The 27364-nt window shown below is 34.8% G+C and overlaps 2 protein-coding genes across 2 annotated transcripts in view; both read right to left on the bottom strand.

Annotated features, from left to right (window-relative positions):
- Window positions 1-23409, bottom strand: part of LOC126763040 (phosphatidylinositol 4-kinase beta) — a 146653-nt gene extending 123244 nt beyond the window's left edge. Inside the window, exon 1 of the mRNA XM_050480208.1 lies at window positions 22646-23409. The gene's annotated coding sequence lies outside the window, so the exon portion shown is untranslated. The remainder of the gene's footprint in view (window positions 1-22645) is intronic.
- LOC126763079 (uncharacterized) lies at window positions 5445-6297 on the bottom strand. Its single transcript, XM_050480280.1, has 2 exons — window positions 5864-6297; window positions 5445-5759 (listed from the first exon to the last, which is right to left on the bottom strand). The coding sequence occupies exons 1-2, from the start codon at window positions 6191-6193 to the stop codon at window positions 5544-5546; spliced, it is 546 nt and encodes a 181-aa protein (XP_050336237.1). The 5' UTR covers window positions 6194-6297; the 3' UTR covers window positions 5445-5543.
- Window positions 23410-27364: the final 3955 nt, after the last annotated feature.

Raw genomic sequence — 27364 nt, forward strand, 5'->3', positions numbered from 1 at the left:
TGTAGAGTTCCCCCAAAGGACTCCTTACCTTTAAGGAGACTCAAAAAATTGAGTGACAAAAAGCGATTACAGGAATAGAAAATGTGGAACTATGATGGCAATGAAGTCTAAGCGCACGCCCGTAGGAGGAATAGCTGAGTTTAAGCATTGAACAACAACAAACAACTTTTCACAAAGCATTTTTTCCGCGTTTATTCATCCATGCAAATATCAAATATGAGAGTCATACACGCATGCACACACAAATTTCGGATGAGGAATTTTTATCAGCATATTTTACGTACTTGAGGATTTATGCGGAAGCACAGAGATATAAAAAAGCTGTGTAACGCTTTTAATGCCTCAATATTCATGAGTGAACTGCAATTGCATGGGAACGGAAGAGAATGCGATGAATAAAAATGCATATTACAAAAATAAAAAGCCAATCTGTATGTTTATTCTTAACAATATGAGCGAGCGTATATAAATTTTATTATAGAAAATCTGGAGATGAGAAATAAACACAAACACAAACAACAACATAGCGAACAAAAGATCTACTGTGCATGAAAGTCAATCTCCCGAAAGCATTAAATACATAAGTGGATACGAAATGCAGCTTCAGATTTGGTCCGGAAATCACATTTGCATGACGAGATGGAAGCAAGGCGGACGCACTATAAATATAAACACCATATACATACATATATGTATGTATATAAAATGTATATAATTTAATCAAAATCGTGAGCAATAAGCTGTGCACATGTATGCATATGGGCACCCGAGTGCTGTGCAGCGCTGCTGTGGGGTGTGGGTGATGCGAATGTCAGCTGCGACGCGGCCAGACGACTCTATCACGGCTACATTTTACAATTTATTATTATACTCTATAAATTGAATTAAAAATAACTAAAAGCTTATCACAACCGACGGAGGAAGCGAGGGCGGGCTGCTGTGCCGATGTATCGCATGTGTAAAGGAAATGCGCCATCGACGATGCAGAGCGCAGCGCAGCGCAACGTTTTCGAAAGCGAAGTGCTCGAATGACATTGCGACTGTGTGATGTGATGAAAATCGGAAAAATTCTGTGCGACGCAAAAGGTTGTGCGGATGTCTAGACTTAAACGAAAAGTTAAGTTTTTTCATTTTTTCATGCTATAACGGCGCATTAGCGGAACATTTATAGGAAGAGTAGAATGTGCATAATTTAATTGTTTCCCTTATTGGAAGGAGCTATAATACAATTATTAATACTGTATAAATTTAAAGTGAGAGCGTGAAATTAAGGGTAGTCATTTATACATAAATATGCATATGTACATATGTTCAATAATAAATGAAAATATATAGTGTTCATAAAATATAACTAAAAAAAAATGTCTTTAATAAAATCACCAATAGATTCAAAATTTAATATTTATATACAAATTTTTAATTATATATGTGCATATGTATTTTTTTTTTATTTTTTTTTTTTTTATTTTTAATAAAAACAAATTAGAATATATAAAAAATTATACATAAAATACTATCTAATTTAAATACAACTAAATTAATTAATTTTTCATAATTGTTTGAAAAAATTCTGATATCCTTAATTTAAAATTTTACTTAATTTTACCTTTTCATGTCAATTACAAAAAAATATGTGACAAAAATAATAGCAAACAGAAAAATTAAAATAATATCAAGTTCAATGTCTATAAATTTCATAAAATTAATAATAATTAATTTATTATTATTAATTTATTTTATAATTAATATATTTTTAATAATTGACATGAAAAGGTAAAATTAAGTAAAAATTTAAATTAAGGATATCAGAAATTTTTAAAGACAATTATGAAAAATTAATTAATTTAATTGTATTTAAATCATAAATAATTTTTTTATATATTCTAATTTGTTATATAACTAAAAATTTTAAGAAAAAATATTAAAGTATATAATAGTAATACATATAATATATATACATAATAGTACATAATATTTTTTCTTAAAATTTTAAAGTAAATAACAAATTTTATATACATATATGAATTTATAAATTAAATAAATAATAAATTCTATATACTTAATTTTTTTAATCATACTCTTTTCTGGTTCCAATTTTGTGAGAATTCAAAATCGATATTTTACAAGTTTACTCATTTAAATATATGTATGTGTTAATTTAATTTGTTTTGCACTCAGCTTTGCTAAACATTTTTTTTGTAATTCAATTGACACCTGTCTTTTTTAACCTGTATCGCCTAACCAATTCTGATCGGAGAACATTCAAGCGCCGTAGTACACATACAGTATGTATGTACATAAAATCGTATAACCAGTTGTAAGTGCTTACATGAGCTACTGTGGTTTCGATTTTACATAAGTTGTTGTTGGGTTCGCAAAAATTGTTATAGATAACTATATAGAGTGTTAATGAATGTATATATGTACATTAGGGTGTGTGTTATCTTACAAGTTGATTTTTGTTTTTGTAAACGCCTTCTGAAGTTTGACTTTTTGTCATAAAAGGGCGGAACCAAAGTAAATAAGCTCCTTATTTTCCATTTAAATCGTGCCTAAAACAGATTTCCTTTCCTGTTTTAGTATTTAGCATTAAGCAAGTAAATCTACTCTTTGAAAAAGGGATACTCTAAAACAAAATTATTCAAGAGGCAGAGCAGGCAATTTGAAAAATAACTGACACCCTAATGCACATGTATAAGAGTGTAAACTAAATTTCCTAATTATAGCTGATATAACGATAACCGCAAAAAGCAAAACGTGAGACAGAACAATATGCATACTTACAAATATATTTACATTGTAATGAAAACCCTATGTTTACATATTTCTTTATATAAACTAGTATTAGCGGAAAACAATCTCTTGGACTTTGCACATACTGAACGAAGCACACCTAGTATACTTAACGGGGAGTCCACGAATGGCGAAAAATGAGCGTACGTTCTGTTCTCAAACAAATTAAAATATCTAACTCCGACGGGTGTTTGTTGTGTCTGTGTAAGCAAATAATACAAGCGGGGTTAAGCCTCAGAACACACAGAGTGGCGCGTGCTGCTGATAAGCCTACAGCCATGCTATTGTACTCGTAAAGACGTCTCAAAATATTTAATTTTAAAAAGAAACGAAAATTTCAAACGCTTGACCACGATGAACCTGTATTTGTACGAACTTCTAATATTTTCGGTATTTTCGTTTTGAAATTTCTATAACTTGGCGTTGTTGTTCACTGCCAATCATTGTTGTATGCCAAAGAAAAAAATTCTAGAAATAATTCAGCTTTTATGTACATACTTATGTACATACATATGTATATGGTAGGTATTGTAGGTTACTGTCAAAAAGTGCTATATGGTTATTTGTTCAAGACATTAATCGCATGATTTCTAATCAGTTTCTCCGCCCGTGTTTATTATTTTTTGTTGTCAGTTGACGATGGATCAAATCTCATTAGTTTAGTTTATTTAACTTAAGGGGTTACATGGGTTTACTGGTTTAAAAAAATCGATTTTTTTATTGTCTTATTAAATTCTACAACACCTCTATAATATTATCCTAAATTTTCAAGTTGATCCGAGTAATAGTTTCGAAAATATAGCCTTGAGAACTTGTGCGCCTAACCTCTAGCTAGGCTAAGTCCGCCATCTTTAAACGCATTTTACTCGAAACTGTGTTTTTCAAGTCGGTTGGCAAAATTTCTCGAGAACTATTCAACCGATCTTCATGAGATCTTACACAGGTCTTTGAGATACGATTCTTAAAGACTTGGACGAAGGATTTTTTCTTCGATTACAACTACTTGAAAAAAAAATTTAGCGAAATTTTCACTGAAATTTAAATTTTTGTTCTGAAAGTGTCTACCAAAAATACAATTTTCGTTTTTTCCTTCGTGCAAATTCTAAGTTAAGGTTTTAACTAAAAACGTATTTTTTTTAAGGAAATGGCGTCGCAATGGCCGAGTTTAAAATGTTAAATATAAATAAAATATTTCAATTTTTATATGAGAAAAAAATTGTTGAAAAAAAAAGTTGTTTTTTACCAGAGGAAACCAATGTAACCCACCCAAATATTTCTAAAATATTATATTTTTTTATTGCGTATGCGCATTTTCTAACGCAAGCTCAGAGCCGTAAACGCTTCAAAACATTGTCTAGACTCAGATATTTCACCTCAAATACGGAGTAAATACATTACTGCGTAAATGGCACTGCGTTCACTTCGATTATGGACGAATATGAGCAAATGTAAATTAACGTCTATTAACTGTCAGTTAAAAGCAAATTTACCTGGCATTGTTTTGCTTTTGGTCTGGGTGCTCGATTTTGGCTCTGCTACTTTGCGTTTTCAGCGCATAATTTGTCGTGTCGGGGGGTTCATTGCATTTGAATGGAATTCGATAACAGACCATATAAATACAACTACACAACACCGTTTACGACACCCGATAGTAAAACGATATCATGAAGCAATGTATGCGACGACGACGACGACGACGTCGATTGCCGATTGTGGCATTCTTAGCGATTTGATGTCGTTGAATGCCAACACGCACAAAACGTCAATTGACGACTGTCAATCGAATGCAAATTTATGTGAGCGTGCGAGCCATCAGATACATAAGTACGTGCAAACGCCGACGATAAATGAAAAATAAAAATCGCGATTCTATTATTATTTGTTATTTATTTGATAAGAGTCAAGGTATCGGAATGCTTAAGTAAATGCCAGAAGTTTTGAAATTGTATCATTATCGAAATGTAGTACTGGTGAAGGGCTGTAAGAGGTCGCAAGCACATAAGGTGTGATCTGGCAGTTCAAACCAATGACAAAGCAATATGGATATATGTATATTATGTATATGTATAGTTATTTTAAATTCGAATGATTTTGGTAAATATTTTGGGTATGAAACGCCTTCTTGCTCGAATCGTCACGATAAAGCTGAATTTTTCAAAAAGAGTACCGTAAACAAGTCTCTTTGGACATGCTTGATCGTGCGAATTCCGATCCCACATTCATGGAGAGCATTATAACTGCTGATGAGAAACAATCTAGGAATGGAGGGGAAAAAACGAGCCGAATCCAAAAAAAACCACGCCAAAGCCGCTCAAGCTGAAAGTTTTTTGATTAAATTTGAAATCAGGCCATTTACTCTTCTCTTAGTAGACACTTTCTCATTCTTAGGTTCAGTTCTCAAGAAGAGGAAGCTGTTGTAACACATTGGCCACCACGTCGTAAGAAATTTTTACAGTTTTCAAGCACCAAGACGATTTCTGCATATTTTCTAATAAAAGCTATAAGGTTAATATGTATTTAAGAAAAATTGGCTTGGAACTCAATGTGTTAAAAATGCTGATTTCAAACCAGTTCATTCCCCCATTAACATAAAACAGAGAGATTACATGTTTACGATATTTATTAAATATTTTCAATCTCTCTCTCTCTATAAGTAATAGCGATTCAGCACAATAAATGCACACAAAAAAATGCAATTTAGAAATTTTAAAGAAAAATAACAATTTGCAACACGATTATTTTCGTCAAACTCATAAAAAACTCCACCATATATTTGGTCTAACAGGTTTTCGATCGCCGCTTCCTTGATCGGGTCGCGGTATCATTTGACGATTGCGCAACTTTCTTTCAATATTACGTCTGGTACTAAGCGACTGTGGACAATAGTCGAACTGTAAAGTACTGGCTGGTAATAATTTCATATCGCGCTGTAACTTTTCTTCATCACGTAACGATCTTAGCACCTCCTAGGCAAGAGAGATAAACATAATAAATGCATTTAAAAATTTCAAGGAAAACTAGTTGGACTAATTGCAAAACATATTTACAGTGCTGCAAGGCCTTATCATACCTTTTGCGAAAAACTCGCCTTTTCCCTGGGTGCCAGACGTTTCCACGATTTGGCGCCTTCACGCAAGATACGCGTGAACCCGTAACGTGGATGTTTGCTTTTGAAGTGTCGCAAATAATTCAAATACGGATGACGCGTGAGTTGACGTTTGCTATTTTCAAAAGCACGCCCAAAGTTCGGCGCGATCGTTTTGCCAAATCTCAATGACATTTTGCGCAATTTCTCCTGTTCGCGTTCGATTCTTCGACGTTCGCGACTTCGTTTGCTACACAGTTTACGGCGATTGCCCGCGCGTTTTCGACCTTGCGGTTTTCTACGATTGCGAATCATTGCTGTTTTTTTATTTAAATGTTTATAGTAGTACTAAGACTTTTGCAAGGAATTATAAATAAAATAAAATTATAAATAAAAAAAGTACACTGATTGATTTTGTGAGTTTTCGAAAAATTAAAAGAAAATGTGTAAAATAAAAAATATAATGGATTTCTCATGGCTCTCTGTGGCAGTCGTTATTTCTGAAGAGCGTTGAATTTTTTAACTTGGCAGTTTCAATACCGCAAATCTTTGTAATACTATGAAAATTTCAGCCATAGCTCGATGAACAAAATAAGTGAACTTAACTTTGGAATAGTATTACTTATCAATACATATCAAACTGAATAGATGAAAAATTCTTTTTCTTAGATTGGTACAACCTTTTTGATGTGCGTGTGAAGTTCGATCTTCATAGTTCTATTAGTGTGTATTTGGCCAGCTTTTTGTTTACGAGTCGAAAAGTTTGTCCTTAAAATCGAAGAAGTTAAGGAAACAGTGACCGGAAGTCGTAATGTTGCCTTCAGAGAGATAACAGAGGACCTCAACATCTCTTATGGATCGACCAACCATTATGGTTAATGTATGTGGTACGAAACGAGTCATTGCTAGACTCGTATCAAAAACCCTGAATCTTTTGCAAAAGCGTTGTTGAATAGAGGTCGCAAAAGGACGCTGGACAGCCCAGCTGAAGCAGAGAACATAAAACAATTTTGAATTCTCTGGCTGAAGTGCATTCTTCACACGCATCATTACAGGTGACGAGACGATAACGTCGAAACCATCCGACAATCTCGCCGAAGGTGATACAAAAAACCACAAAACCCTAAATTATCTACAGGCAGTGAAGTCCAGACCGCCCCAGGCTTATGACAAGTGCATGGAAAATTGATTTAAGAGTGGCATGCTTGTATTGGCGAAGAGATTTGTTAAAATATTTGAAAATGTAGTATATTTTTTTTGGGTCAGTCCGGGTCAAATTTGATATCATAAAATAATTATATTTATCGTATATTTAAATGTAGTAAGGTATGTACATTTTACTTTTTTTCCAAATCTTTGCATTCGCGAACAGCTCTTTATTTTTGTTTCTTTTTCACTTCTCCTCAAGTGACTTATTTCACCCTCAATTACTTATAGATCGTGACAAATCTCGTTTTCGGTACATTCTATTTTATTTTTATTTAATCTACTCGCACTTTGCTTCTGCTCTATACATATGTACCTACATACATACATATATATATGTATATAAAAGTAATGTCGATTGTGCAAATGAAAAGGCAACAAACACTGTGCCAAAGGGGTTTCACGCATCAAAGTCATGGTGCATTAAAATAAATTCTTATTTATGAGGAGAGTAAATTTAAGAGAGCGTATGTACATATGTATTTAAATATATATTTAAATAAGTATTCCCGCAGTTATATATATGTAAGTATGTATATATAAATGTATATAAGCTTAAGAACATAAGCATCTGGCAACGTTGGCTTTCTGGTGGATTCGTCGAGTTATATTAAATTGTCATTTGCTCATTTAAATGTCTGGTGTTTTCAACGATGAGGTAGTATTTTAAAAATAACTTGCACGTTTTATTATCATGAGCGAAGACAAAGAAACACCTAAGTGGAGGGTTGTCGCATACAAATTTACATATGCATGAATCTATATGATAATGTAGTAGCAAATAAATCGGTCGTTGATATTTTTTAAACTAATTTTTTTAAAGCCAATTTGCCTTTGAATCAAAATATCATACATATAATTGGGGGCTATTGACATTATTGATCCTTACCAAATTTATATTTCATTATTAATAGATTTCGAATATTTATAAAGAGCATTGATTATTATTATTATTGGGTAGTCGGAAAAGTCTTTTCGTATTTTGTCAATAGATGTCGTTGCAGTGGTATATCTCCAGTGCTACCAAATAACATTGTGTTATACCATATAGTGTTGGAAAGGTGAGATTTTAAGCTTCATTTAAACAAAAAATTAAATTCGGGGAAGTTTAAAAAAAGTTGCAGCTCTTCAAAACGCCAAATCGTCAACCTATTGTTGAACAAGTCGATGAAATTATGAAAAACATTTACCAGGACACATAAGCAGCTATGACATCGCTAAGGAACTTAACATCCATCATCAAACGGGTTTGAACCATTTAAAAAAGGCCGCCTACAAAAAAAAAGCTCGAAGCAAAGCTAGAATTGACGCCTCGAAAGGTTATGCTGAGTTTTGGTGAGATTGGAAAGGAATCATCCACTATGATCTGCTCCAGCCTGGTCGAATGATTGATTCTACATTTTACTGTCAACAACTAATGAGATTGAATGAAGCAATCGAAAAAAACGACCAGAACTAATCAACAGAAAGGGCTTCGTCTTCCATCAGGGCAACGTTAGACCACCCACATCCTTGATGACTCAGCAAAAACTGAGAGAGCTTGGCTGGGAAGTTTTGATGCATCCATTCTATACTACCATCGGACTACCATTTGTTTCCGTCAATACACAACTATCCCTTAATGAAGTAAAAATTGGCTTCAAGAGAAGCCTGTGAAAACTACTAGTCGAAGTTTTTCCCTAATATCTCTAGCGGAAAAATGGCAAAAAGTGGTCGGCCAAAATGATATACATATATTTGGTTCATGAAAGTTATTATAAATATAAAAAAATAAGTTGAAGTTTGATTAGAAATTCGAAACGACGACCCAATATTTTTAGTATTAAACCTTAGTTTTTATATAAATGTGCTGAAAATGCTCCTCTCTCAACGTAACTTTGTTTGAGTCTATTGGTCGGTACACGCACATTAATTCCCGCCTTCTAAATTGTTCTAATTTTTATCTTAATAAACTTTTGTAACTTGCCATAGTTTGCTTATAGATATCGCTATATTCGCTTAATAATAGTTCAGAATTCCTTAAGGAGCTGTAGTATTTCCCAATTGATTTTACAATTTCTTTTTTCTTTCTGCCAAAGCCCTTACGAAATCACAAGTTCACACCAAATTTGAAGTTTTACACAGCAAAACAGAAATGAAACGCTTGACATTCTCGTAATCCCAACCTACGTTTTTTCCGTATGGAAACTGCTCCAGATAAATATGTAAGTTTATTGGTTGCAAAAAAAAGTAAACGAAGCCATAAAACAACAAAAGACAAAGGCAGCCACTCGCTCTTAGCCATAAAACATGCATGCAAACATGTTTCGAACCATTCACTTTGCGGTTTCGTATCAAAAATTCACAAGCAACAATTCGCAATCAGCATAAACACCGCTAACCACGAGTTATTGCCTCAAACGGTAGTTGCGTAGATGTACATATGAATGTGTGTGCGTGTGTGTGTGTGTGTGCAAATGGCCAGGCAGTTGCGTCAACTTTTCAAAAACATTAAATGATATTATAGAGTTAGTAAAAAAACTGAAAACGAGTTTGACGTTTGGCACAAATGCCAAAACAAAAGTGCCAAACCAAATCGCATAACAACTTGTCGTACAAAAACGGCAGGAAAAAGGAGAAATACAAACAAAAGTGCAGTTGAAAATAATATTTAAGCACTGAAAAGCAAGTTAACATTTTAATTGTGGTTCATTTCGCATGCTGGAAACGTTAACTAGTTCACAAGACAACAACAAAAACAGTAGCGAAAAAACGTTAAGCAAATTGTTAAAAATAAATAAAATACAAAATAGCAAACATTCAAACAAAAGTGGTGACGACAGCAAAATAATATACGAGCGTGCGGCTTGAATATTTATGTGATTGCTCTGTGTGTTTGCAAAAGTATTCGGTATTTATGTATGTATGTATTTCGCTTTTTGCCAAACCGCATAACTTTTGATTTTGTTTCTGGTTTATCTTTCTGTTGTTGTTGTTACTTTTTTACACACATCTTTTTATATGATATTTGAAGCAACACACATGTCCATTAGATAAATATGTATATAAATAAAACTATTTATATAAAGGGTGATCCATTTCGAGCTTCCTGCTTCTTTAAAGAAAAAACACAGAAACTTCAAATTTAATAGGGAATGTTTATTATCATTCGAAGCACCATTCTTTGGCATTTTCTTAAGATTATCTTTTTCAAATATTTGACGCAGCTACTACGTCTCAGATGGTCCATCCGTTGAGTCCGATTTTAGATGACTCGTTCGTGCATTTCGACCGGTAACTGGTGAATGACACGCGTTATGTTTTGCTCCAAGACCTGAATCTAGGCGGTATTGCCCCATAGACCTTAGACTTTACATATGTATATCCACAGGAAAAATATTTAACGTTGTGATATCACCCGATTTTGGTGGTAATCGACCGGATTCTCTCAAAAAATTCGTTGATTGTTGCGATGTGTAGAAAAAGGCGCCGTCTTGTTGAAACCAAATGTCCGAGATCACGAGCTTCAATTTCAGGCATCAAATAGTCGGTTAACATGATGCGATCACGGTCACCATTGACGGTTACGTTCTAAACAGCATTATTTTTGAAGAAATACGAACCGATGATTTTACCGTCCCGCAAATCGCACCAAACCGTTGTTTTTTTTTTCATGACAGCTTGGCTCACGTCTGATCTGTCAAAAAAATGCTATTAAAAAATACCTCTACTTGAATCACCCGTTACAGCGTAAAGTGCTAAAAGTAGCAACGGTGCTAAAAGTAGCAACAGAAAATTAAGATTTGATAAATAGTTGTGAGTTAGTACTGGGTACTAGTAGCTCGCCAGAGGCAATAAGTGCACTCAGAGCAAAATACAGAACCGCTTCTTCTGGTAAAATGTTACAGAAGGTATCACACTCGAAAGTCTTCCTTTGAATGCGCTTCCTTAAACCATTGCGAGCAATAAATGCAAGTCCGAATGCTCGTCCGATTGCCTCGCTTAATATATGAACTGATATTTGCCATTTTAGAATCTTGTGAGTCAGTAGAGAGTCTTGTGAGTCAGAAGGTTAATCTACGAGTTTATATTATTAGATCGATTTGTGGCAGATATTTTCAAAAAAAAAAAAACAAAACAGCAGTAAATTTATGCATATATGCTATACTTGTAAATAAACGAGAGCAGCTGCGCATACAATGTGTGTAACCAGAAATCAGGCGCACTTCCACATCTGTTTGGCCCAGACGCGCGTTTTCCGACTTGTGCGTCAAAGCGATTCAAAGTCAATTTTACGACTTAAATAATAGACATCAAAATCTTTGCCTTCAATGAATATATTTACTATTTAAACGCTGCGATTTTCAAATTTTCGTAAACAAGGCGAACATTCTTGCTGCAATAGCAATCAGTCTGACATCTGCTAGACACAATTCCATGCATTTGCAATACTTGCGCACAACTTGAGAAATGTTTACACTAAAATACCCCCATTCATACCTTTTCACCAATGAGTAAATATTTTCTGGAATTGCGTCCAATCTTTCAAATTCAAAATACCTGAAAGTAGAAGAAAATAGTACGCATACAGTTAATTAACGAATTTACAAAAACAAAATTAGATTTAAACTTTAATAAATACAACAGTTTTTTGGAAAAAATTTTTTATGTCAGACATATTTGCTGGTGATCCAAGAGTTTGGGATTGTTCTTAACCATACTGAAGGTGCAAAAACAGAATATGTATGTACATATGTACTTTATAGACGTAAACAATATTGGAAACAATTGCAAAAAGAGAAATGTTTGAAAATAAAAGTTTGATTTTATCTAGGCTAGAGCTGCAGTTTGAAGGGTCGTTTTTTTTCAAATTTCGATAGTTTATAGCTGCATAACAATCGATATATCACATAGTTTTTGAGTTATAGCCACTTAAAGGTTTTCTCGAAACAGCATTTTTCGAATTTGCTGAGATAACCAGAAGACAAATAATCCACTCATCACGATTTTTTTTCTGCCTGGTCTATATATGCATAGTTCTACACACGTACAATGACCTATCGATTTTTTTATCTGATCGAAAATCGAATTTTGGTAGGCCAAGAGCGACCAAAAATTTGGAGTTTTTCACTAATATTCTCGAAACATGTATAAATATGCCCTAAAAATTTCAAAACAATAAAAACAGCAGCTTTTTTTTATTCCCAAAAATTAACGTTTTTTGAGACTGGCACATTAAGGGGTTACAGGGGTTTACGGGTTTAAAAAAATCGATAAATTTTGAAGTTGATCCGAGTAATAGTGTCGGAGATACAGCCTTGAGAACTTTTGCGCTCGAGGCTAGCAGGGCTAAGTGAGTGCGCCGTCTTTTTTATGAAATTTTACACAGGTCTTTCAGATACAATTCTTAGACGATGGATTTTTTTCGATTTCAATTATTTGCAACAAAATGTCTCGAAATTTTAATTTTTTTGTAAAAATGTCTGCCAAAAAGCAAATTTTCAGTTTTTTTCCTTCGTTCAAGTTGTATGTTAAAGTTTTAACTAAAACACGTATTTTGCACTTTAGATGGTCCTGTAAAAAGTTATCCTGCCGCATCTTTTTTCCGAGGGGTCACCGGAAATGGCGTCGCAATACCGAATTAAAAAAAAGTTTTCCCAAAAATCACAGAATTTCTTTGTCAGTAGTGTATATTTGTAGCAATAAAAAATTCTAATAAAATATTTCATTTTGATATGAGAAACAAATTTTTGAAAAAATCTGTTTTTTACTCGAGGAAACCCATGTAACCCCTTGAATGTGCTCCTAAAGTGTCCAAATGCAAAAATATGGAAATTATTCAAAATCTTTGACTAGCAATGTCAAAGACTAATATAGAAAGAGACCTAATGATTTTGATCTGACACATGATCTACAGATTTCATATTCAAATTCTTTGGCAAAACACCGCAGTTTTTCACGAATAACAAAATTAAGAGACCTTATGATCTTCCAGCACAATGCCATTTGCCAACTTCATTTAAGCAAAAAAATTTCAGCTGAAATAAATGAGAAATAAATGAATATTGGTCAACACTTTTAAGGCAAATGACTAAAATGCCAGTTACTTGATTGAAAGTGTGATTTCGGTCTTTGCCCATAAAAGTTCCAACCATAAAAGCTAGCAGTTGCACAATGATTTCAGTGAATTTCAAATACTGCACGGCGACAAAAACCGGCAAGAATTTACTTATTAAGCAACCTGCCTACTTATAATGTTAAGAGAACATGGCTATAAAAATTTGGAGCCAAAACGCAGAGTTGGAGCAGAAACGGCAATAAAAACTTTATTTGCAAACACATAAATATTTTAACTTTAACACTTCCAGCGAAGAGCCAAGTAGGAGAAGCAGTAAAATATTCTAAATTCAGGTCGCTTCAAAGTTGCAAGAGATAAAATCCAAAGATCGACCATCTGCTAATAAGCAACCCGATGTTACACTTGTACTCACGCCCGTGTGTATGTATGTATGTTTGATAATTTGATTTGTGGGTCATGCATTAACGCACAACAGCAACAAAAAAACACCGGCAGTTGAACCGACAACATCTTGGAGCAGCCGACAACATCTTGTGCGGCATCGTAATTTTCTGTTGAGCTTGTAAAATTTTCATTAATTCTCTGCTTTTTTTACATAGCACCGCATAACATAATTTGCATAAGTAAGTGGGGCAGCAGCCGCGGCAGAGACGGAGACAGGACTGGCACGGAATGTAGGAAAACTGTGTAAAGTTGCCAGAAATGAGGGAACGAAGTGGGCGCAAGTGCTTGTGTGGGCAGAAAGGAGCGCAGGCGTGTGGAAAAGGGCTACAAGTGAAACACACCGCAGGCATTAACGAGTGCACCGCCACGGCCCCCGAACCAGCGCCCGACTCAGCACAGCTGCATGCTTTCCCGGTTTGCTGACAAACAACAGACGTTTTCATTGCTTTCCCGCTAGGCGTGGGAAATGGGACAAATTCTTGGGCGCACCGACAAACCAACCAAATCATAATATGGCGCATACAAAGACGAGAAACGCTTAAATATTGAATGGATCCAAGCAAACATACAAACACACACATACGTGTGAACGCGGCTGCCAGCTGAGTCCGCCACATTCCGGTTGACACAAATTTCTTTATTTTATTGAAAATTATGAAAATCCACAAGCAAATGCCTTCAAGTCAAATATATGGCAGGCACGATTACGAAGCCAGGCTGGCTGCTAGCGAGCAAAGCAGTCAGTCAGTTAGTCAGCCCCCGTCAGTTGGCCTACAAGTCGGACAGATGCCACAGTGAGGGAGCGTTGGACTGCCAGCTGCATTGTCAACGCTCCAACTCCAGTTGTTCCCTCAACAACAACAACAACGTCTGTCGATGACGGCACAATTCGGTTGCCAGCTGCCGCCAGACGCCACGGCTTCTAGTTTCTGCGCCGTCACGCAGCTGAACTCTAACATCGCCGCCTATTACTATGTGCTCAACTATGTATGTAAATAGGTGCATATGTATGTAGGCATTTGCACATAGCTAAGCGCATTACACGTTAACATCATGTGTGCGCGCACATTTAAGCATATGTGGAAGCATTTATTGCCCGACCGTCAGCTGACACTGAGTGTTGTTATGTCACTTATTGCACTGAGAAAATTTGTTTTGAGTCAGTCAGCTTCATCAGTTGATTTTTATAGAATTTTTTCCCGGCCGGCATTTTTCAAATTTGCTATTGCCTATCTACCTATCTACTACTATCAATTTTGGAAAGCCAAAAACGGCGCTATTTTGTCTTGCAAAAAAATGGTTTTCAGATCACAGTTTTATGCTATGGCTTGGCCAGCACAATCAGCAGATCTGAATCCAATCGAAAACTTATTGTAAATTGCTAAGGAAAACATTGGACCTGTTAAACCGCAAAATAAAGCGAAACTCAGGGAACAGGTTCAATTGGTTCCATAGAACATTTGGCGCAGAAGTGAAAGTAAGCTGTTTTTTCTCACATACTTGAGCAGTGTCTGAATGACACTTGGGCACTTAGTGGCCCCAACAATTTTCAGTTGAAACGCAGAGGTCTTCATTCATGGATGCTTTATGCTGTGCTTGTTGCTTATGATAAATGCTTAATAACTTCACACTAAACTCAAATTGTTGGCATTTTTATGAGAACACACAAAAAAACATGAGCTTAAGGGGGGGAAGAAGTAAGTGTTACGTCCCGCTGCTTCCGCTGCTTTGAAAATACAAACAAATTCCAAAAATGCAACACTTAATGAGGTGAAAAAAAAAATTAAATAAAAAAGTTAAAAAAAAGAGAGAAAACAACAACACTAACGCAGAGGCAGCGGCAAAATTAGTTACAAATAGCAAAGTTAAAAATTAATAAATGCAAATTAAAAGCCGTAAAGCGAAACGAGAACGAGCATTTTGTGTGGAATGTGGCAGTACAAGCAGCAAATGAGGCGCAGAAAAGGAAACAAATGTCGGAGAATAATATTAATAACAATAAATAAAGGCGGAGCACATACACCCAAACAAACTATGTGTGCGTCTCTTTCAATCGTACAAACAAAGTCGCTTAACTATGTTTGTGTATATATGTACATACATATATATGTAGCATAAATATGTATAAGTATGTTTATATAATTTTTGTTTTGTGTTTTGAGTAAACGCTACGAAGCGACTCGACGCCACGGCAAAGCAAACAAACAAATAGCTTGGAATCGCAAAACAAACGAAAGGTTATGAGCGCGCGGGAACTGCCAAAAAAGTAACATTGAGTTTGAGAGTCAAGTCAAAAACATGGCTAAACAAATTAGCAACGGAAATTTTTAAGCCATTTATTGCCTGTTTGTGCCTATTTGCACAGCGTAGGTTTTTTTTAGCACTTGTCGGGCTTGGATTGCCGTTAGTTGGTACTCCTACTAGGTGGGAAGGAATAGGTGTGCAGAGTTGTGCGAAATTATAAAATTCTCATATTTTAAATGGAGTTCAAAGGTTCTGTCGCCTTTCGATTTTTGCATTGCAAAGAGAAAATTTTTTCACAAATTTCTCAATTAGAATATCAAAAGTATCCCATTTCAGTCACGAACCCAGTTTTTATCATTTCAACTATGATATTTATTTAAGTAAACCCTGGCATTAACTTTTATCAGGCGGTGTATGTATGTATGTAAGCGTAGTATGACATGCTCACCGTGTATACACCTTCTTCATAAATTTTAGACACAACACTACAAACAACATACGACATTAGAGTAAGTTCATGCGTTCGCGGCAGCGAACAGCTACCCAACCAAACAGCTGTTTGTCGCTGCCGCTGCCGACGCCTACCGCACAACAAACGTTTGAACCAATATTTACATGGAAAATAATAAAATAAAACAGAATAAAAACCACAACAAATCAAAAAGCAAATGTGTAAAACCGCAGCACGATCGTGTTTTGCGAGAATTTCATAACACGTTTTGAAGGTATTCGACAACGTCTCCTGCCGCCATCGGTACGTGTGCACCGGTGAAGTGCGCGTTCGAGGAGCTATAAGCCGCACGATTGTAGAATGTTAAGTGACCGAACGAGTGTTGTTTTCGGGTTTGTACAATTTCGCATGAACTACTTGTGTATTTGTAGCTTTTAGTTGTTGTTTCTGTTAGTACACATGAACGTGTTTTCCTTGTACTTTGCATGGGCGTTTGCTGATACAAAAAAAAAATTAAATTTAAATAAAATAAAACTATCGGAAGCGTGCAGATTGAAATCTGTATTTTCTGAATGTAAGAAGATACCAAAACTAAAATAAAATAATTTAAAGATAGTAGAATTGAAATAACACAATTTTACAAATTTGTCATATTAAGGAGTTTAAAAATTATTTTCGAGAACTGATTCAACTAAATGTTAATTGAGCCACAAACACGGTTGCCTTGTCAAATTTGAACACTGCTACATACACACAAGATAATATTCTCCAAATTTTGTTTACCTCGCCTTAACCTGTACTTAACACAGCTTAATTTAATATGTTCGCCAATTTTCTGTTCTGCACTTGGCACTGTCGTTTTGTTGTTCTTTCGTTGTGCAAATGTTTTTCTTTCTGACTTCTTGGGTTTTAATATCTTTACGCTCTGTGCTTTAAGCATTCGTGATGTCATCACTTAAAAGTAACCTGTCCGCACCGTGTTTTTTCGGCAGCAGCTTAACGAAATTGCACTCAAAACGAAACGAAGCAAATTTTCAGAATTAACAAGGCATACATGGGTATGTGTAGTATGTACAACGTTGGAATGTTCATAAGTATAGTATAGGTTTAACTGTTCAAGGTTAATTTGGGTTTGACGCGAACATACATACATATGTATGTATCTAATATTACTGCTTTCAAAATGGATTATTGTTCTGCATGGAAGTGAATACAATAATTTTCAACAAATAAATTGAAAAAAATTAAGTGGAATCTTTAGAGCTTTTTTGTCTACTTGACTACAGTTATCAACATTTCGATTAATAAGTAGAAGCATAAATTTACAAAAAATTTGTCCACTACTAAAGAGATCTTCTGATATATTCTCTTAAATCGCGTGGATTTGTCAGTTATAACTTTTAGTTCAAAATAATCGTAGAGCTGCAATTTCTTCTACAGCCGGTTCTACGTTACCGGAATTGACCCGGATTTTATCCAGTCAAGGGCTGTTATTATGAGGATCTAACCTAGTTTAGACTGGTGAATAAAACAAAGAATCATAGAGCTCCACATAAACATTTTACCTTTGAAAACTCCAAAATATGTAATCCGTTCGTAAAAATCACACCATGTTCATATCAATAACAACTTAAGGCCTAACACGTAATGGGATCAAGTGAATTATAAAATCGGCACTTGCCGGAATCTGTAGCTTTGAAGCAGGAAGTTGAAGAGAGATTGAAAAGGATACAAACAAAGTTAGCAAACAAATTAGCGGAAATCAATATAAATATTTGCAAATCGTTAGCTTAAAACAGAAAAAACACATTTTTCAAATATCACATTTTCTCGCAAAATTTTTAACCAAGTCTTTTGGGGTTTCCAACATAACTTGTTTGGCTGATAACCGTTGAAACGTACGCACCTCAGTAACGCTGTTGAGCACCGGAAATTCGCATTGAGCGAACAAAACAAAACGAAGATGAAGAAGAAAAAGTGAAAGTGACACTGGCTGGGTGAGGGCAACACCTGAGGAGGATTATACATTCATACATAAAAGTGACAGACGCGCAAAACGTGTTGAATTTAAATACGCTTATTGAAGCTGTTGAATTGGTGGGGGAGAGCAGAAAAGAGTGACGGAAAGTAGAGAGCTGAAAATAAATTCGACATGTGCAAAGGGGGGCTTGCAGAAGGCGGAGCATTTGACAATAAAGCACACAACAGTAATTCGAATGAACAGCAAATATCCGAATGGAAATATGACAAAATATATATTTGAGCATACAATTTAACATTTAAATAAAAACAAATGACTAATTTCATTTGCAAAAAAGGACTGACATTTTTAAATATACCCACATATGTACATATGAAAATACATGTATAGTGTTCCTTTTCAGTGAAAGAAAAATTAGTTATGCATTATGCATTAAATAGAAAATTGTCACTAAGGTGTAAATTGCATGAAATGGCGGAAAATGTGAAGCTACTTATGTATATTGTTGAATGAAAACATTAAAGTCAAAGCGCACTTCGTTTATTAATAACTGTTTTTACTCGAACCGGAAATCACCGAGCAAAAATGTCAGGAATTTATCAAAAGCTTTTGTAAGAAAATAACAACAATATGCGCCGATTAGTTCAATGGACTTTTAAAAGTAAATAACAATTTCAGAATAAAATAATTTCAATTTTATGAAGATTTTCAGCTTTATGCATTTGATACTCCATATCTTCCTTGGCCTACATAGCTTCACCATTTATTATTAAAAATAATAAAACGTTGGGCCTCAATGTATCATGTGGTGGGAATATGGTACATTTTTAGTAGTTCCTTTACATTATAAACCTTTCCGCTTACTCTATGAAAACTCAAAACGAACACCGTCAATTAAAATAGCCGAACCAGTGTCCGCTTAAGCCCAAGTTATGGTTGCCAAACTATTTCTACAATAATAATTGTTATTAATGAAGTCGGAAGAAGCGTTTGGAATTTTCAAACATTTTAAACTCTTGCGTTGTTGTTTTGTGGTTTCAACAAAGCTCATTGCCTGCTTATTACTTCCTCGTACATTGGGTGTTGTAAAGAGAAACGGTAAATGTGAATTTCGAGACTGCCAAAAATTACCGGAAGGTCCGCACAACACGTGCACCTTAATTGTAGTTTACAAGCGTTACGTATCAACCAAAACAACAACAAGCACTCACATGCCCACAAACGAACACCTTACTAAGCTATTGGGCCCCACAACGGACCACCGTTTTTTCCAGAGCGCACGAACGCAAACCATCGTTTACGTCACTCGCCCGCCAACGTCAGCCGAATCGACCAACCGACCGTTCATTTGATCATTCATAGAGCAATGAAAATGAAAAGTTGCTGCGGCCGCCAACATTAACTAAAGTAGCCGCGACAACAACAACCAAAAGTAATTTCGTATATTTTTATTCATTTACTTAATATTGCTAATGTTGTTGTTTCTGTTGTTATACCGACTGTTGTTTTGATTGCTTTTGCTGACGTGAGACGGAATGAAGCGGAACGGGTTTTCTTGCGCCATTGCTTCGGTCGTGTCTGCATACGGCAGTCTGTTGCTGCCAAGTTGTTGCTGCTGTCGCTACTTAGCCAGCTAGCGGTACGCTCTACTCGCTTGTTCTTGAAAGAGTTCAACGACTTTTCACTATAGCGCACAGATATTTTTCCATTCAGCGTTTGTTGTTGCTTGTACAAACACCCATATCTGTTGCTATATATCTGCTATATATTCATATGTTTGTATGGGAGCACGACTGCGGCTACTTTTCCGTTGCAGCGATCGCTTAGCGACGATGAGGTGGAACTGATGAGCTTTTCTTCCAACAGGGGACAGTGGTGGTGGCAAAGCGAATGAACTGAAAACCAAAATAATGCATAAAAGCATTCGAAAGCATAAAAATGTGTCAGTTTAAAAACATACACAGGCATTTAAACTCATATGTATGTATGTATGTACATACAAATGTACATATGTTGTATATCATTCATTTTTAATTTGGATTTCCAGTATTTACCAATGCTAACCTTACAGATTCTTATATTATGACTATTTTGGCAATGATTTCTGCTTTGTTTTTGTTTTGATTTTTTGAACAATTTTGCAATGCAATACCATTGCTAGCAATTTATTTTACAACATAAAAGTTAATAATACAACAATAGCACTTTTTAATTGGCCAGCTTTGGTTATTTTCAGATTTTATTAGCCAAAGTAATTACTATTTGTTTAAGTGTTGGTCAACGGTCCCAGTGGTTTGCTGCAATCAACATTCACTGAATAATTTATTGCCTCAGTGCGTCTTGCACTCTGTAGAAAGCCAATGCGACACTTGGCAGTATGTACACATTAAGGTACATACATACATATGTTTGTATGTGGAAATAAATAAAAACAAATTACGTCCAATCGAAACCAATTTAAGTGCACACACATACATATGTATGTATGTATGTATATAGTAAATATCACTGTTTCACACATAATTGAATGACTTTTAAAGATATTTTGTGGAAATGTATACTTTGAATAAGCAAACATAAAAAACCCATATGCATATACAACAAAAAACCAATCCAAATACCGATATTCTTAAAAATATAATTATAAAGGTATTATTAAATTATTCGAAATTCGAATATAAACTCTTTAAATATATTTCGAGCCAAAAAATGACTCAGACGAGTTTATACTCGTATAAAAACTATGTTTCGTCTGCATCTCTATCGCACAAGTGTTGAGTTCTAGCGCTGTACACACTTATGTATGTATGTATGCATGTGCCTTGCAAAAGTACAGAAGGGCACCAGTTCAAGCTGATAAGCAGCAAGTCCACAAGAGCGCGGCTAATAATACCATATAACAACAAAAACTATGTTTGCTATAATCTTACACTTGTGTTACTTGTGGAAATGTACGATCCGTTCATTCACCGATTGACTGAATGACTGACCGATTGTACTTTACGAAGTTGTTGTTATTCTATTTATTCAAATTTAGGACCTGCACAGAAATCGACAATTTTTTTTAGTACCAATGTTAGTATGTGTTTATGTATTGCCCATCCATACAAAAACATATTGATTTCGACGAAGCTTTTTGCAACAAATGTTTGTTTTTCATTGGCGTATTTAAACAATTCACGCTTTGCTTGATGTAATTATTTTGTGTAGCTTTCTTTTTAGCGCAAATTTGTTTCATTCGTTTTGTTATTGTTTATGTGCATAAACCATTTAATTCGCTTGAATTGTGGCACTTGTTTATATTTACTTTGGCGCAGCGCTGGCATTTTCGGTGCGGCAACACGAGGTGGGGAGAAAGTGTTGGAGAAAATGCATTACACATTGCGATTAAAATTGTGAAAATCGAATGCTGGCAACGAAGCGCGCAATTTACATAAATATCAAGTACTTACACATCTACATATGCAGATATTTATGTGCAGTCTTGCGCAGAACTTATGCAACAACATTTACTGTCCGCGGTTATTTTAATTAAATAAATAAATGTATTCAACCAGATGTGTTTTATTTAGACATTCGCGTAAAATAAATTAATGGGCTCACAAGTAAATAGTCAACGAAAAATATTCATTCATTTCAGATGCAAATTTGAGAGCTTAAAAGCAAAATAAATTAGAGAAACATAATTTTAATTTTTCTCACTTCTGAATATTTTCTCACTGCTGTAGAAAATGTATTTCTAATAGTTTATAAAAAATAAATTGATTGTTATTCTATTTTGTGACGCATAAAAAACACACTTCATGGGATATGTACATACAAAGCTCTTAAATTTCTGGACTTGGCTTGGCGAAAAGTAAAATATGTTCTACAAATCGAAAACAATTTAAAAAATTATTGTCTAAGCAAGCTAGTGAAATAAAACATTGAGTTGAAACATCAATTTCAATTTGAGCAACTGGAAATGAGATTATTCTCAATTGGAAGCCCATTGAAGAAGAGTGGCAAAAACACAAGTACAGGATTGGAGTCAAACGAGAATTACGGTGGAAATTGCAAAAGAAGAAAATCACAAACAGAGTAGAAAAACAAACAAAATGGGGATGTATTGCAAAAAACGCCCTTTTTCAGCTCCGCACAAACTGGCTCTGGCTTGTCTGGTTGTAACAAAATAGCAGCTGCACGAAAGTAGCACGTTTTGCTAAACGCGCAAGCTATACAAAGCAGACTGCTACAGGCTCTTTCATCATTTTATCTATTTACTTTGTACACAGCTTGCCAGCTTGTATGCTGAGATTTTTTAGGTGTACCTACCTGGAATTTCAACGAGTAGGCGTTGCTACTATATTCTTTACTTTACTTCACATTTGTATTCAAACTCACCTTGTTTGCTGCTGCTACTATGAAAAACCTTGAACGTCCAGTTTTTGCGCCAAAATCTCAATTTTTATGTTTATGCAAACTGTATCACTTTAACAATTTGACGACGAACGAAAATGTTTCCGCAATTTTACAAGGTTGTATTTTCTGGGTTACAAATCTTTTAGTTTTGCCTTTTCAATTGTTGCTTCCATTCAACTTCACTACTACTTGCCACAATGCAAAATCACAATTCTCCACTTTCACTTTACTTCATTCGTACTTTGTCGTACACTTTGTTAAATTTATCAGATTGCACATTACATTAATTTTGCATTTGAAACATTATTATATACGATTCACTTCCATTTGTTTGCATCTTTGAAATTATCTACGTTTAGCTGTAAGCTTTGTATTGTTTTCCATTTGATTCACAAAAACACTACACTGTTGAATTCACTATATTATTCTTTACCTTAATTACAGTTAAGGTTTGTGCACTACCAGCTGCTGCTGAGCTTGTAGTTAGGTATTAATTCTTAGAAAAGAATAAATATTTAGCAACATACTACTGCAAACTTGCGATTCGTTTCTCAACGCAGACGGATTTCAATCGAAGTCGCTTTTGCTCATCTCACTACCTCATAAATTACACAAAAGTAACGCTAATTTTCGTAGACAAATAGTTTTATTCGTATCTTTACTGCCCGATATTCATAAAGAATTATATTTTGTTATAAATTTTCGACAATACTCCGCTCGAAATTAAATTTATGACCGCTCACGAGTACAATTCACTCAAAACTGCGCCGTCAAAAAGCGGCAACTCGGCAACTGCTGCGCTGACCGTTGCTGTATGCAGGCGTCGCAAATTTGAGTGGAAATAGAATTCCTGCATTGAGAGAGAAATTTTAAGGCAAGAGAAAGCCTTTGAAAAATCATTTTATACAAAAACGAACATACGGCATGAATGTGTTAAAATTATTATATGTACGTATGTATGTAAATATATGCAAATGTGCTCAATTTGTATCTTTGCTTTCTTATTATGTGAAGATAAAACATCTCTGATCAAAAGCACTCATTCAAATCTTGGAATGGAATGTCACTCATGGTTCTCATTTAGGGAGTTTTTTTTCGCACTTTTCCGTTCTCTTGAGTGGTATTTCTTGATTGCATTCAAAATGGTGCTTCTATCAGAGAACGTTGGTTTTTTTAGACCTTCGCTGCTCTGTTTTGCTTTCGCTTTTCTGTTTTGTGTTTATTGTTGATTCTGATTTCGCTTTAATCACTTTCGTGGCTTAGTGTTGGGCAACGTTCTGTTTTTTTAGTATTGTATAAATGTTATTTGTATGAAGTATCTATAATTATAAGAGATATCTGGCTTTTTGGAAAACATTAAATTGACGAAGTTACTTTGTTTTCTTCCATAACTCGCTCATACGAAAATCTTGTCTTAACCTTCGTATTGTCGATTCTAGCTTAATATTAATAAATAATCATATTAACATGGACCGTCAAGAACGAACTATTCAATCAATCTTAATGAAGGTCTTCGAGATGTAATTAACAGGGTCTTGAAGAAGGATTTTTTTGTTCAATTACAATTATGTAAAAAAAAGCAAAGACGTCGTAAACTTCACCAATTTCCATTTTTTTGTAAAAACCTTTATTCACTTTTCTGTCTGTTCGTTCCTCCAATACCTAGTTTATGACCTTAAAATACGTATTTTTCTTACTTTTGATGATCCTGTAAGAAGGAAATGCCCTTTTTCCGACGGACTGCCGGAAATAACGCCGAGTTTTCAATGTGTTTTTTTGTTTTTTTTTTTTTTAAATATTACAAAATCTTTGTAAAATACGCATTTTCCGAAAAAGTAAAAACAAAATACTTACTTTTTTATATCAAAAGCATTTTTTGAAAATAGGCATTTCTTTCTCTATGAAATCCATGTAACCACTAAATGTTCCCTATAAACTTAAAGGATTGTTTCCAAGTCATAAAAAACGCGTTTTTTGTGATTTTTGTTATTAAGTGGAGACTTCCCAAAAAAAGTAATTTTTGTGAAAATAATTATTCGTCGTCAGAGTGGTTTAAAAAGTTGAAATTATTATCAAAAAGTATGTCTAAGGATATCGTGCCAAAATTTCAAATCGTTCAGTCCAATTGAGAAATATTTCCCCTCGACTCTGAAAACTTCTCTCTTTCCGAGAATATTCTCTAATACATACATATGTACATATATGTATGTATTGTTCAATCGATAGATATTAAATTTTTTTTTGGAAGTTATTAAGTTGACTCCTTAAGTTTACTTCAGCTTCAGAGAACGTTTTTATTTATCTCCCTCTCTATGTACAACATTCTCTGTCAGTTTTTATAACACATTGCTACAGATGTCACCTGAAAATAGATTTTTTTAGGCCATTCCACCTAATCCATTTAATTTTGAATATTATTCCATTTCCAATTAACTCGGCAAAACAATTAAATCTGCATTAAACGTCGATAGCGAATGATGCTTTATCAGATGATGTTAGCACGTAAGAGTATGTTTGTACAAACATATGGATGTGTGTTATGTGTGGTATGCCGAGGACTGACGGCCGATGGCCTACAGCTAGTAATCGATAATTTATGGACCTATAAACTTGTATACAATCGCCAAAACAATTCAGACAACACATTATATACATATGTATGTATGTATGTGTGTGTGTTCGCATATATGACGGCGCTAAAGCCAATACAGCCGTTAAACAAATCCAATAAACGGAAGCGGTATTTACAGAAATTAAAATCGCCCCATAAACAGAATTGTAAACAATCGTATCAGATTGCAAAATATTTTCCGGGGTGTGGTGCAGAGCAGTGTGGGTAAAATGGGCTCTGAGTATGGTGACTCAACGCACAAAAGCACTGACTGATTGACTGAATCAAAGAAGGGGTAGCATCACCACCATATCACCATACGCCCAACCACTCAGCCACCGACCCGCTCGTCGTACACAGTTCGAGCAGCTAGCCAAGCGAGCCAGCCATCAAGCAGCACACGCACGAAAATTCGACGAGTGCCGCATGTCGGTTAGCACCCAACGAAAAATTCAGGCATTCCATTCATTCAAATTCACGACCGCAATCCACTCAAGAGCTCCAACTCCTCATAACTTCGCCATAAAGTAGCATGCTTTGTAAGTTGAAAAATGTATGGTTGGCATGCGTTACGATACGTCCTGCGCTAGGGCTGGGTTTTAGGCGTGGGTGGGTGGACTAGTTACGAGGCAATGTTGTTTCATGAGGGGTGTGCCGCGTTGACACACTTTTGCGAGTGCATCCTCGCGCATTCCACATCGGCAACTTTAAATCTAGCTTCTCACCACTGCTCATTGAATTAACTTTGGGGGGAACGTAGTTGCACTCGTATTACATATATATAAAAATTACGACACAGTGAGTCCTATTGTCGCCGCCAACAATTGTTCAGCGGACGACATGCATAAATAATGGAATAATTAATCTGTATGTATATTCATATGTGTAGCATTCACACAAACCCCCAATCATCAATATCTTATAATTGCATCAAAATATCCTAGGCTCGGGTCTTATAGCCCGCGTCGACGGCAAACTACATATACCCATCGCTCATCTTGCAAAACGAAACTGGAGCGACGATGTACGCTCCATGTATCTTAGATAAAGAAAATTCTAGTGAAGGAGAGTTCATTAAAGAACCTAAAGTTTCAGGATGAGGTCAGAGCATAAACTCCGTTTTTTCAACAAAAAAAAAAAGACACTAGGTTGCAGCAAATGGAAATTTCAATTTGCAAAATGCATATACAGTGTTGGTAAATATAATAGCACAATTGTAGAGTTTTGAATGAAGAACTCTTTAAACTTGAAATTTAATAATAAAATATTGAAAGTGATAAAAAAAATAGAAATCCAAGAAAAAAAAGAAACACTACATATGCTTACTAGTCTAAATTGTAATAATTAAAGTTTTGTGCTAATATTTGGAGAGTAACTGTGTATGCCCGTATATCCATATACTAATGTATGGATATGCGATTGAGTCATTCAAATTTCATACAGTTTCCCCAAATTCTCGCAAAACTTCATATCTACAAGTATGTATGTATTAGATAGGCTGACTTTGGCAGTAAATATGTATGTCTTTATAACTGCTATCTATGGCGAATTGTTGTTTTTTTTTGTCTGACTTCCTGTCTGCACATAGAAAGACCACAAAAGCTATAAAATCGAATAGATATGATGAGACGAAGGATATTCAGCTTTAATGTTTTCATAGAAAGAATTCCACCACTAAATTAAGCTATTCAAATAAAGTAACTTATTAAAGATTAGGGTGACAATTTGGGGAACTGTAAATGGGGTGAGTGCTCGAAAAAAGTTATGATGGCTGGAGTATATGAATAATGAATATATGTATATGAATAATACCCCAAAATATTGGGATGCAGTTAATAAATCTTAAGGCCGATGGACCACAAATCCTTCAAATTACGCTATAGATATTCTAATTACACCGGTCAACAAAAAAAAATATTTTTTTTGGGGTTTCTGTTCTCACGCTTGAATTCTGATTCTAGACATTGAAAAACACTTAAATATTAATTTTTAGTTCTTTAAGTTTGCTTTGGGCTGATCTACATCGATAAGTATATTTGGGGTTTAATTCGAGAGAGATACAAAAAATATTCACTTTTAGACAGTAATTT

The sequence above is a fragment of the Bactrocera neohumeralis genome, chromosome 6 (assembly GCF_024586455.1).
Source record: "Bactrocera neohumeralis isolate Rockhampton chromosome 6, APGP_CSIRO_Bneo_wtdbg2-racon-allhic-juicebox.fasta_v2, whole genome shotgun sequence".
NCBI lineage: Eukaryota > Metazoa > Arthropoda > Insecta > Diptera > Tephritidae > Bactrocera > Bactrocera neohumeralis.

Coding starts and splice junctions, on each gene's coding strand:
- LOC126763079 (XM_050480280.1), bottom strand. CDS start 6,193: ATGATTCGCAATCGTAGAAAACCGCAAGGTCGAAAACGCGCGGGCAAT. Junction 5,760..5,863: donor AGGCGAGTTTTTCGCAAAAG/GTATGATAAGGC, acceptor TCTCTTGCCTAG/GAGGTGCTAAGATCGTTACG.